General features: G+C 49.3%; 1 protein-coding gene across 1 annotated transcript; it reads right to left on the bottom strand.

Moving 5' to 3' along the window:
• Positions 1-6: 6 nt before the first annotated feature.
• Positions 7-9,830, bottom strand: LOC149436320 (lysosomal enzyme trafficking factor). The gene is made up of 2 exons (XM_089661728.1): positions 9,672-9,830; positions 7-536 (listed from the first exon to the last, which is right to left on the bottom strand). The coding sequence occupies exon 2, from the start codon at positions 518-520 to the stop codon at positions 122-124; it is 399 nt and encodes a 132-aa protein (XP_089517854.1). The 5' UTR covers positions 521-536; positions 9,672-9,830; the 3' UTR covers positions 7-121.
• Between the last annotated feature and the right edge of the window lie 3,783 nt (positions 9,831-13,613).

Below are 13,613 nucleotides of genomic sequence, written 5' to 3' on the forward strand. Positions count from 1 at the left end.
TGAGGGTGCAAAAAGAGATTGCCTGTGAACCTTAAAAAGATACTAAAAACGGGTCCTTCGGCCCACCCCTCTCCTAAATCTGTAGATCTCCTTCATCCACGGGTGTAGCCAGGCGACAGATCTAAGTGTCAATCAGCTGCAGTCTGCTAATCCGATTGGAGGCTTTGGTGAAGGACTGGTGACGATTGCACAGCACGGCCAGGCATATGGGGATGATGCAGTAGCCCACGGTGCGGGGGTCGGCCCTGGTGCAGGAATACAGGAAGAGGAACACCTGGAAGTAGGGCAGTAGGAAAAGGGCGGCCCAGAGCCAGAAGGGCAGAGAGAGGAGCCGCGCCTTCAGGGAGTGAGTCCACGAGGCCTCGCTGCTCTCCGGATCCTGCGGCTTCACCTGGACGTGCTCCAGGGCCAGTCTGTTGTACGTGTCGTTGATCTCAAAGACGTAGTAAAAGGCGGCAGCGCTGGCGAGGAGGTAGAGGGCGACTCCAATCCATCCCATCCTCTGTCGAAAGTTCATCATTCTCCATGCTCTGCGCCTGTGGGGACAAAACAGGTCATGTGATTAGCATACAGCACTGTACCATTACCCACAATTCCTTCATTTATGGTGGGAACCCCTCAAAATGGGCACAGCGGGTGTACAGACCTGGGAACTCAGCACAGGAATGGTGGGAACCCCTCATAATGGGCACAGCGGGTGTACAGACCTAGGAACTCGGCTGAGGGATGGTGGGAAGCCCTCATAATGGGCACAGCGGGTGTACAGACCCGGGAACTCAGCACAGGGATGGACGGAACCCCTCATAATGGGCACAGCAAGTATACAGATCCAGTAACCCAGCACAAGGATAGTGGGAACCCCTCATAATGGGCAGAGCGGGTGTACAGACCTGGGAACTCGGCACAGGGATGGAGGGAACCCCTCATAATGGACACGGCGGGTGTACAGACCCGGGAACTCGGCACAGGGATGGAGGGAACCCCTCATAATGGACACGGCGGGTGTACAGACCCGGGAACTCGGCACAGGGATGGAGGGAACCCCTCATAAGGAGCACGGCGGGTGTACAGACCCGGGAACTCGGCACAGGGATGGAGGGAACCCCTCATAAGGAGCACGGCGGGTGTACAGACCCGGGAACACGGCACAGGGATGGAGGGAACCCCTCATAATGGGCACATCAGGTGTACAGACCTGAGAATTAAGCACAGGGATGGTGGGAGCCCCTCATAATGGGCAGAGCAGGCATACAGACCCAGGAAATCAGCAGAGAGATGGTGAGAACCTTCATAATGGGCACAGCGGGTGTACAGACCCAGGAGCTCAGCACAGGGATGGTGGGAACCCCTCAATGGACATAGCAGGTGTGCAGGCCAGTACTTCCAGGTACAGAGGGGCATGTGACAGTGCTGGGCCAATCAGTGCTGTCACCTGGGAAATCCACAGTCCTGTTTAAGTGAAGACTCTGATGTTGTGTAGCCCACAAAGGACTTTGTATCTAAATGGCTGCATGTGATGGCGGGAGAGCCTATGGGAAGGCTGGGGTGGGAAGGTTGGGTAAGGCAGAGCTGTCCCCTGGCCCTTCATGGAAGAAGCACAGGTCCTCTTTGGGGAAGGCGGCTCCCAACCCCAAGCAGATCTTTATCAGACACAATCCCTCAACGCAGCAGCCAGGAACAGGATGAGTCTGTCATCTGTCTCGTGAGCCGTGGCGTCATATGACCCGAGCAGTCACATGGTGTAACGGCCCGTTTCGCAAGATGGAAAGTTTATCCAGATCATCAAAGATCTAACCTCAGTGTAACAGACATTAGAAGCCAACTGAGCTGGCTGGGGGGGCAGGGAGGGCGACTCCGGCTTCAGCCTCATATACACTTTTTTGGGGTTGGAGTTTGTACGGTTCAGTAAAAAAGTCTTTTTTTTTTTTTGCATCTTTTATGTGGTCAGTGTCTGATGGAAGAGGAGTTCCCCGCCAACAAACCCAGATATGACCCCGGCCATCTTTAACCCTTTTGCTTCCATATTTTTGCACAAGTCTTTAAAAACGCAGTTGTTTACCTGTTAACTGTATTTCCAGGAATCTTCCAGGACAGCTTCACATGAGATATGAGATAGGCTCCTCCCACCAGATTCACTTTTTTTTAATAAAATAGCCTCTCCATCCCTGAGTCTTCAGTGTAGAAATAGAACCGAAGGTCCAGGATAGAGCACAAATATAACTGTGGCCAACAATATGTGTACAGTCCATACATGACCCACCACCAGATCACAACTGTACTCCAAGTCAGGAGGGAACTACACTGTCCTGGAAGATTCCTGGAAATACAGTTAACAGGTAAAGAACTGCGTTTTCCCGAGTCATCTTCCAGGACAGAATAGGAATACGTACATTAGGGTGGGACTGCTGCTTGCAAGACCTTCCTGCCAAATGACTGTTCTTTGTTGGAGATCAGGTCTAACCGGTGGTGTCTGGCAAATGTGCTGAAGCTTGACCGTGTTGCAGCCCTGCAGATCTGTCCAGGGGAGGCTCCAGCTTTCTCTGCCCATGTAGCTGGGGTGGCCCTAGGTGAATGAGCCTTCAAGCCAGATGGTGGCGTTAGTGCCGAGGTTTTGGATCCTTCGGAAGTAGCTTCCTTTAGCCACCTTGCAACAGTGCCTTTAGAGGCTTTGGAACAAGACAAAGAGGCTGGACAAATTTCTCCACTCCTTTGGGCGCTCGATGTACTCAAGTAGGCATCTTCTTACATTGAAATCGTTATGGTCTCCTTCCTTGGTGATGCTTGAGGTCCCACACAATGATGGTGGCTCAAAAGGAACAGCTCTAAGAAACGGGAGCCAAAGTCCTAAACAGGGCATTTGGATGTACATGGGTTTCTACATCTAGCGATGTTGGTCTGCTAAGCAAGTGCAGATGTCCCTTCAGATGAACCACAATGGTTCTTCCTTAGGTTTCCCTCTGCCCAAACTAAGAGGGTTTCTGCCAGTTCCATTAGTTTAGGTGACCTTGTGCCTCCTTGTGAGTTTTGGTATGCGATTGTGGTCATGTTGTTCGACAAGACTTGAATCTCTTTCCCTATTTATTTTTTTCTGGAAGGCCTTAAAAATCTGCCAAATCTTGAAACTTCTCAGAACTGCTCCTAAGTCCCAGACAGGGCATTTGGATGTACATGGGTTTCTACATGTAGCGATGTTGGTCTGCTAAGCAAGTTCAGATGAACCACCATGACCGACCTTAGGTTTCCCTCTGCCCAGACTAAGAGTTTCTGCCAGTTCCATTAGTTTAGGTGACCTTGTCCCTCCTTGTCGGTTTACATACACAATTGTTGTCATGTTGTTCGACAAGACTCTAATCTCTTTCCCTATTTATTTTTTCCTGGAAGGTCTTAAGTGCTTTGAAAACTGCCAATTCTTGAAACTTCTTAGAACTGTTCCGTGTACATCCAAATGCCCTGTCTGGGACTTGGGAACGGATCTAAGAAGTTTCAAGAATTGGCAGTTTTCAAAGCACTTAAAGGCCTTCCAGGAAAAAATAAATAGGGAAAGAGATTTGAGTCCTGTCGAACATGACAACAATTGCGTACCTAAACCAACAAGGAGGCCTAAGGTCACCTAAATGAATGGAACTGGCAGAAACCCTCCTAGTCTTGGCAGAGGGAAACCTAAGGTTGATAGTGGTGGTTCATCTGAACTTGCTAGGAGACCAACATCGCTAGATGTAGAAACCCATGTACATCCAAATGCCCTGTCTGGGATTTGGGGTTTCTACATCTAGCGATGGCCCTCAGGAGTCTGATTACCAGGGAATCCTCTGCTACCTTTAATTCCAGGAAATTAGCCAACGGAGTTACTTGGACCTCAAGTGTGTTAGCCCCTAGGTTCTTATCTGCTCCTGCTTGTAGAAATACAAATACTGTCGTAATAGGTGTCCCTGGCAACCAGTTTTCCACATTTTGCCATAAATGGTGTTTGTGGACTTTTTCTGCCCACTTAAAAATGGTGACGACCACCTTCTCCGATAATCCTTTTCTGGCTAGCCTTTGCTGCTCAGAAGCCAAGTTGCGAATGACAGCTTCTCCGGGTGTGGGTGTAACACCTCTCCCTTTATTAGTAGGTCCTTCCTGGGTGGTATCCATGGATTCGTTAAGCTCAACTTCTTCAGAAAGGAAAACCATGGCCTTTTTGGCCAAAATGGAGCAATTAGGATGACTTTGGCACAAGACATCTGCATCTTCTGTACGACTCTTGGTAGTAGTCTGAGGGGTGTAAAGGAGGTCTCTACCCATGTCTGAGCCAATGTGTCTGTGCTTTGAGGGTCTCTTTGAAGGCAGAAATACTTCCTTAGTTTCGCGTTCCTTCTGTTGGAGAAAAGGTCTATAGGAGTGCCCATCTGCTGCAGACTTGGGCAAACGTGTGGCTGAGGCACCACTTCGATGGGCTGACTTCTCTACTTAGTTGGTCTGCTAGCAAGTTCAGATGGCCCTTCAGATGAACCACCATGACTGACCTTAGGTTTCCCTCTGCCCAGAATAAGAGGGTTTCTGCCAGTTCCATTAGTTTAGGTGACCTCATGCCACCTTGTCTGTTTAGGTACACGATTGTTGTCATGTTGTTCGACAGGACTTGAATCTCTTTCTCCATTTATTTTTTCCTGGAAGGCCGTAAGCGCTTTGAAAACTGCCAATTCTCTGAAATTTGAGGAGCTTCTTACAGTCTCTGGGTCCCATTTGCCTTGACTGCAAAGTAAAACAAAAAGAAAGCGCACCAACCTTTACTTCAGTAATCCATAATTTTATTAAATTCAGAATAATACTCACAAACAACGAAGTAAATCAAGCATACAAGTCCTCAATGGAACTTTAAAAGTGTGAAGCCGGTGAAAGTCACATCGTAGGGGTAGATCCACAGAGTACGGCTGACACGTTTCGAAAAGGGTCCCTTCTTCATCAGAGCTTTTTGTTTCACTTTGCAGTACTGGTCGGGCTTCCCCAGCCTTGCTTAGAGCTGCACAACCTTATATGCATTGGTGGTCGAATTTTTCAAGTTCTGGTTCCATCCATGCACCCTAGCTCTGGGTCAGAGCGTAGGAGAGGTTGTTTCTGGTTCTACTCCCATTTGCCTTGAGCCAGACAGCCCTTCATACTCGCACCCCCACGCGCTTGCATCGGTTGTGATTTATGTTGGATTGGATTGTTTCCATCTCCTTCCATGTTCCAACTTTGGTATGTTGCTTCACCAGCTCAGCGACTCCCTCACTTTGTGCGTGAGGCGAATGCTGGAGTCCAGAGAGGTTTGGCTGGTGTCCCAGAGGGAGAGAACATGATTCTGTATTGTCCTGGCATGCAGTTGCGCCCATTTTATTCCAGGTATGGCTGCAGTCATTCGTCCGGTAAGCTTCATGGCATCGCTGACTGTAGAGTCTGATGCCTCCCGAAGACTCTGTGTTTTGTTGCAGTTTGAGAGCCTTTTCTGGTGTCAGCTATAAAACAGGCGCTTGTTGAATCCAGAATATATCCCAAATATGCAATTCTGTTGGAAAGCACTAGCTGTGATTTTTCTGCATTAACCACTTCCCCCACTTCCAGTCCGGACGCTTTCACCCCCCTTCCGGTCCGGACGCTTTCACCCTCCTTCCGGTCCGGACGCTTTCACCCCCCTTCCGGTCCGGACGCTTTCACCCCCCCTTCCGGTCCGGGCGCTTTCACCCCCCCTTCCGGTCCGGGCGCTTTCACCCCCCTTCCGGTCCGGACGCTTTCACCCCCTTCTAGTCTGGACACTTCCCCCCCCCCCTTCCGGTCCGGACGCTTTCACCCTCCTTCCGGTCCGGACGCTTTCACCCCCCTTCCGGTCCGGACGCTTTCCCCCCCCTTCCGGTCCGGACGCTTTCACCCCCCTTCCGGTCCGGACGCTTTCACCCCCCTTCCGGTCCGGACGCTTTCACCCCCCTTCCGGTCCGGACGCTTTCACCCCCCTTCCGGTCCGGACGCTTTCACCCCCCTTCCGGTCCGGACGCTTTCCCCCCCCTTCCGGTCCGGACGCTTTCACCCCCCTTCCGGTCCGGACGCTTTCACCCCCCTTCCGGTCCGGACGCTTTCACCCCCTTCCGGTCCGGACGCTTTCACCCCCTTCCAGTCCAGGCCAATTTTCAGCTTTCAGCGCTATCACACTTTGAATGACAATTGCGCGGTCATGCGACACTGTACCCGTATGAATTTTTTAGCATTTTTTTCCCCAGACAGATAAAACTTTATTTTGGTGGTATTTATTCACCACTGGGATTTTTTTTTTTTTTTGCTATATAAATGAAAAAGTCCAAAAATTCTGAAAAAAAAAAATTATAAAATTTTGCAAATAAATAATCTCTCTTCATAAATCTTGGCCAAAATGTATTCCGTTATCTTTTTAGCAAAAAAAAAAAAAAAACCCAAATTAGTTTATAACCAAAAAATAATTTTTTTTACATTTTTATTTTTTTTAACATACGGTCACCCTACCATGGTGACACTGTACTACTTGTGGGGGGGTGATGATTTTTTTTTTTTTACACCGATTGCTTTTACACCCATAAAGGCTGCAAAAGCAATAATTTCTTCTTCTGTGGCTGCATTCTTGCAGCCATTGAGAAATACTGTGAGAGCTGTAATTGGTCACAGCTTGTCACATGCTACAAGGCTGTTGTGAATAGCCCTGTACCATGTGACCTCTGTGATCATCCACAAATTTCACACGTAGTAAGCAATGTCAGAAGTGACATCTTGCTTACACCTATTCGTGTGATCACCGATTAGCCAATCAGGGATCACATGATCAGGACCTCACACAGAGGTCCCGTAGAGCGATCGGTGTTCGGCACCGAATTGCGGTGCCGCGCGCTCCCAGGGAACGCACACAAATCAAAATGGCGGGCGCCGTTTATGACCGACAACCCGCCCCTGCACTACCACCGTGCGGCCGTTTATATACAGTTCCCGGACAGGAAGTGGTTAATTAGCCGGCCTAGGTCTGTCAAGAAAGAGATTGTATTTGCCACGTGACTTTCTAGCACCTCTTCTGAGTCTGCGAACAAAAGGAAGTCATCCAGGTAGGGGATAATGTTTATTCCCTTCAACCTTAAGCTTTGTAGTCCTTCCGCTAGGACCTTCAGGAATATCCTTGGGGCTGAGGACAGACCATAGGGAAGGGCGTTGAACTGGGAAAAAGATGGTCTTCTTGGGCTCTTTTGGATCGAACCTCAAAAACTTTGTCGAGTCGTCCCTTATTGGGATATGAAGGTATGCATCTAGGTCCATTGACACCATGAACACTCCATGTGAAAGGATTTCGTTCACTTTGTAGATTTTCTCCATGCAAAACTTTTTTTTTTTTTTTTTTTTCAGTTTGAGTATCATTCTGTACTTTCCTGAGGGCTTCCTCCTCAGGAAGAGATGGGAGTAGAACCCCTTTTTCTTTCTTCCTCCCCCAACAGACTGACTACATTCTGTTGACGCATCTCTTCCAAGAGGTTCACGAGTGCCCTTGGCGGTAGGGGCGGGGCGCAAAAAAATCTGTTGGGGGGGGGGGGGGGAATTGCAAAATTCTATCCTGTAGCCATTCTGAATTACGTCTACGATGAATGCATTCTGGGTAGTCTGTAGCCATTGTGTGTGGAAGTGTCCCAGCCTTCCACCTGGCTCCTCCAGTCATTTGTATTGGGTTTATCCTGGTTGTGGTTGAAGAGGAACCCTCCTATTTCCTTTCCTTGTAACCGGCGAGGCCTCTGTACCTCCCGTCCAGGAGGCCTCTGTACCTCCCGTCCAGGAGGCCTCTGTACCTCCCGTCCAGGAGGCCTCTGTACCTCCCGTCCAGGAGGCCTCTGTACCTCCCGTCCAGGAGGCCTCTGTACCTCCCGTCCAGGAGGCCTCTGTACCTCCCGTCCAGGAGGCCTCTGTACCTCCCGTCCAGGAGGCCTCTGTACCTCCCGTCCAGGAGGCCTCTGTACCTCCCGTCCAGGAGGCCTCTGTACCTCCCGTCCAGGAGGCCTCTGTACCTCCCGTCCAGGAGGCCTCTGTACCCCACCAGACAGCCGGAGTGAAAATAAAACGGGGGTAGTGTCAGTCCTGGCTGGAGGAAACACCGATACTGAAGACCCCCAGGGATGGAGAAGCTATTTATTAAAAACGTGGGTCAGGTGGGAGGAGCCTCTCATGTGAAGCTGTCCTGGAAGATGACCTGGGAAAAATCATTTTAGGCCTGATGATTATGTAAAACCTCCATTTTATATGCATGGTCAGCCTGAGGAGGAACCGCGCCCCGACACTGGCGGCGCCCGGAAGGGACCGCAGCCCCCACACTGGCGGTGCCCGGAAGGGACCGCAGCCACCACACTGGCGGCTGCCAAAAGGGACCGCAGCCCCCACACTGGCGGCGCCCGGAAGGGACCGCAGCCCCCACACTGGCGGCGCCCGGAAGGGACCGCAGCCCCCACACTGGCGGCGCCCGGAGGAAGGGCAAAGAATGACGGGTTCTCTTTAAGGAGACATCAGGGTCTGGAAAAGACCCTGGGGTGCAGCTCACGCTCCGTTAGTGCGGTTTTACATGTCACTTCCAGGTTTTTAGGTGGGGGGGGGAAATCAGTAAATGAACATTCGTCGATCTTCTCCCTCTTCTCTAACCAGCAGCACCCACTAGTCCAGTCCTGATGTGTCGATCGCAGGAAATATGGCAGCTGCTGGGTGTGTGTATACCTCCCTCCCCTCCCCAGGACTAGGTGCAGCGGTGGCAGTCACCATGTCAGTGAAGACCAAGGCTACGTCTCCCCCCCCCCCCCCCCATGTACTTGGTGGGTTACAGTTACATGGCTGGAGTAGAAGATCCTGTCCCCTGCCAGCCTACCGTACAGAAGGCCCCCCCCGTTCTCTGTGTGGAAGCAGTAGTCTCTCTGCAGAGGTCCAACGCACCCCCTTAATAATTCAGTTATAACCTTCCAATCAGCAAAACTCATTCTCTCTGCTGATTGGAGATCTGTAGGTCTGATTCATTAGGAGGAATACTGGACCCCTGCAGAGAGACCACTGCTTCCACACAGATCAGTCATCTCATGAGTACCCAACGTGGGACCGTCTGTATTGGTGACCTCCTGGGGGCCCCGTCCATGTCGGCAATCCCCTGGGGGCCCCACCTGTATCTGGGGGACCCGTCCACGATCTCCTAGGGGCCCCCCATCTGTATCTGGGGGACACATCCACGATCCCCTGGGGGCCCCATCTGTGTCGGTGATCCCCTGGGGGCCCCATCTGTGTCGGTGATCCCCTGGGGGCCCCATCTGTATCTGAGGGTCCCGTCCGTGTCGGTGATCCCCTAGGGGCCCCATCTGTATCTGAGGGTCCCGTCCGTGTCGGTGATCCCCTAGGGGCCCCATCTGTTTCAGCAATCGCCTGAGGGCCCCATCTCTATCTGCGATCTCCTGGGTACCCTATCTGACCCTCCATTCCACACACAGTGCAATCTGATTGTACAATCACCTCCAGATCTACTAATATGAATCCAATGGGCCGCCCATAGATTGTCAGTCTCTGCAGAAGATCGTACAATCTGATTGCATCATATGTGGGGAGCTGAGACCTGATTGGCTGCTATATGTCACAAACACATACAAGCCCCCCTCCCCTACACACAGCCGCACCTCCCCCATTACCTGTCTCTCCCGCTCTCGGTGCCCCTCTGCCGGTCTGTCCGCCACTCCACTCCGCTCTCACCTCCCGCACTTCCCTCTCATCTCTGCCCTCATGGGAGATTCCCGACGCCGGACCGGAAGTGGCGAAACCACGACGGCCATCTTTACTGTGGGCGGAAGAACTTCCTCTTCTCTGAGAGGAGCCCTTTTTCTGGCATCGCCTTTCTCAGTAAGAGCAGCGGCCACACCTCCCTGCGCCCTCCACCAATAGGCAGTCAGGATGTGGAGGCTGTGAAGAGGAAGTGATGTCAGGCGCGGCTGAGACCGATACTTCCGTGTAATCTTTGTAACGAGAAGCTGGTGGGCGTTGTTAGGTAATGGCCCCCTATATGTGCGATACATAGCACCGTGTGTAGTCCTGATGGCAGCTTCTCATCACCCCGAGATTTATATACTGAGGGAAGCCTGAGGGCAATGTCGGTTCTGAACTTCTGATTGGCCTAGCACTGTCTCGTGGGAACAGTCACATGATCCTCCATAACCGGAAGTACTGGCCACTTCCTTTAGCGCCAATAAAGGGCGGGGATTATGGAATCCTTGTGCTGGCCTACAGCGCTCCCCCTACTGGCGTCTCCGTTAATCTACAGCGCTCCCTCTACTGGCGGCTCCGCTAATCTACAGAACTCCCCCTACTGGTGGCTCCGCCAAACTACAGAGATTCCTCTACTGGCGGCTCCACCAAACTACAGAGCTCCCTCTACTGGCGGCTCCACCAAACTACAGAGCTCCCTCTACTGGCGGCTACGCCAAACTACAGAGCTCTCTCCACTGGCGGCTCCACCAAACTACAGAGCTCCCTCTACTGGCGGCTACGCCAAACTACAGAGCTCTCTCCACTGGCGGCTCCACCAAACTACAGAGCTCCCTCTACTGGCGGCTCCGCTAATCTAAAGCGCTCCCCCTAGTGGCGGTTCCGCTAATCTACAGAGTTCCTTTTACTGGTGGCTCCGCCAATCTACAGAGCTCCCCCTACTGGCGGCTCCGCCAAGCTGCAGCGCTCCCTCTATTGGTGAATCTACAAATCTCTTTATTGTACACAGTAACACAAATATGGAAGAACAACGCTGTAAAGATGGGAAAACAATTGCACAAACATAAGTGACGGATGTGGCGAGCGCTTCTTGTATAACAATAAAGAATATATAAGCAGCTAAAGCACTGAAAGGAGATCACAACAGCCTCAGGTGAAGATAAATAAATAAAGTGCAGCGCTAAAAATAAACAGAAAATTCTGGTCTAGAAAATTCGATCTAAAAAGTTCGTTCTGAAAATATCAAAAGTTCATAGAATCAGCGATAAAGTAGATATGACACAGCTTATGAGAAATCCGGAACAAATGGCAGAAGTGCGCACTCACCGACCGCGCATAGGAAATGCGCATATGTTTAATCAATTCTGCAGAGTATCGATCTCCCTCAGGAAGGGATGTTATCATGCGATGGTCAGCTGGGCTCACAGAACCTCCCAAGGATCGGGATAGATCGGCCGGATACAGACTCCAGGTGAAGGCTTCCCTCCTCTGGATGAAGTGGAAAACGGTGTCTGCTGACCCCTCAATAAGGGGCAAAGAGTGGGAGAGTACCCATAGTGTAGTATTTCAAAAGATAATTTTATTGGTAATAAACAGTGCAGGGTATATCAGTAGTGATGCTAGGCAGAGGGCCAGACATATAAAGCGAATCACATAAAATTAGATTAAAAAGCAAAAACCACTGACCCTGAATGAAGAAGCCGCCAGACCTCCTCGTGGTCTAGGCGGCAATAAGGCGTCACAGGCTGTCAGTTCCTCCTGAGGCCTTTCGTGCTAAGGCACATCATCAGAGGGGATACTGACAGCTCTGTGACAGACGCCGAATCTTCAAATAGCAAAAAACGGGAGTCGCGCATGCGCACTGACTCGCCGCCATTTTCGGAGAGACCGTGCAACTGCGCATGCGCGCGCGGCTAAGCGCCATTTTGCCGTGGATATCTGGAACTGTCAGCTGTAATGCGTTACATACCGCTGACAGAGCACATAGAACAGTGCATTTGAGCCAGAACTGATGGCTCACGATCCCAGGGGAGATAATCAATATGGGAATCCTGGTTTATATCCAGTCAGGACAGCTACAAACCACTTCCTTAAATGATGTAGCACCAAGCTTGGTGACAGAAAAGGGGAATAAACTAATATACCCACGGTGTAAAGGGTGCTCCAGGTCCTCAAATCTTAATAATTAAAATCTTATAAAAAATAAACGTCACAGAAAGTACAATGATACTAACAGTGAAATTAAAATGATACTTTTAAAAGAGCAAAGGTACAAAGCTATAATGTGCAATAATCATCCTAATTCAAAACAATGCCAATAAACCGGCATTTAGAGACTAAAAAGATAGCTGGGACATAATAGTACCCAGCGATCCAAGTATAAAATGGAATGCTAAATGCTACTAATTAGTGGTATATTCCCGGGGATATGATGGTGAGTTGCAAGTCCCCTTGATAAGTGATTAATCACCATTTGGTGAGATATTGGAGAAAACATTAGTTTGTCCATGGCACGAAGGTGCTCAAGATTCAACAATCAGTGATATGCATAAAAATACGCATTTAAATGAATAAAAAAATGAATAAAAAAGGAAGGAAATATATTCTAATGTAAAAACACCCTTATTAATACGCTAAAATCAGCTCATGAATTAATGAATAGGATAGCATAAAATAGTGAATAGAATAGCATAGAATGAAATAGGATAGCCACAAAAATGTAAACAGAGGTCAATATTTGTCAATCCTGAGTAAAAAGTCACAAAGTGCGTCTAGAGAAAAATGGGTATACCGGATGTTAATTGTTTGCTATAAAGCAGTTAATATCAATCTCAATATTATGTCCCCTAGGGTATAGGGTGTCTAATTCGTAGACCCATTTAGTTTCGGATTGCGATACGGCTCTGGTTTTATTCACGCCCCTCCAGTGTGGCGATATCGCATCAATGCCCACAAACTTAAGAGAGGAGGGGTCATTGTTGTGGAACATTCTATAGTGATTTGAAAGTGAATGTTCCCTGTAGCCCTTTTTAATGTTGGCCACATGCTCTCTTAAGCGATCACGGAGTCGCCTAGTCGTGCGCCCCACGTACTGTTTGAGGCATGGACATTGGAGGAGATACACTACATGTTTACTATTACATGAAATGAACCGATTAATTGTATATGGTTTCCCAGTTGTAAATGATTCAAATGTGTTAATTCTCCGTTTCCTAATGCCATTAAATTTACAAATGACACACTTATTACACGGAAAAAACCCTTTTAACTCATCAAAGAATGTGGTGCCAATGGGGGGGTTCACTACATTCGGTGCTATTTGATGCCTGATCGCTGTCGCTTTACGGAAAATAATCTCCGGTTTTTCAGGCAAAATCTTAGACAGTGTGGGGTCCAGTTTCAGCAAGTTCCAATTTTTCTTTATAGTACCCCCAATCTGTCTAAATTGCGTAGAAAAGGTTGTGACAAAGGGGCAGACTTTTGATTCAGTAGGTCTTGGTCTGTCAGATAGCATGTTATCTCTGTCACATTGGGCAACTTTTTTACTAGCCTTAATAACAATAAGCTCAACATTAGTCTCACGTTTACATACAGTCAATCCGAAATCAACTTTTTAGATCTTACACTTATTAATTTTAATGGTAAAATAGTCACAAAATCGTTTTTTAAGAGTACGGATAGGAATAGCTACATTCCAACTAGTAGCTGCCATCACCCTAACTGGTTGAGGAATATTCCGAAAGGTCAGTTCACACGTATCCGGCGTAATTGTACAGATGTGGAGACCTATCTCGATCAGGCTCTGATACTGAAGAAAAGGTTTTTAGAAAAGGGATACAAGGAAGATAACCTTGATAACACTATACAGATGA

Source organism: Staurois parvus, unplaced genomic scaffold (genome assembly GCF_062004578.1).
Source record: "Staurois parvus isolate SC_StPar_1 unplaced genomic scaffold, SC_StPar_1.0 ptg001380l, whole genome shotgun sequence".
In the NCBI taxonomy this organism is placed as follows: domain Eukaryota; kingdom Metazoa; phylum Chordata; class Amphibia; order Anura; family Ranidae; genus Staurois; species Staurois parvus.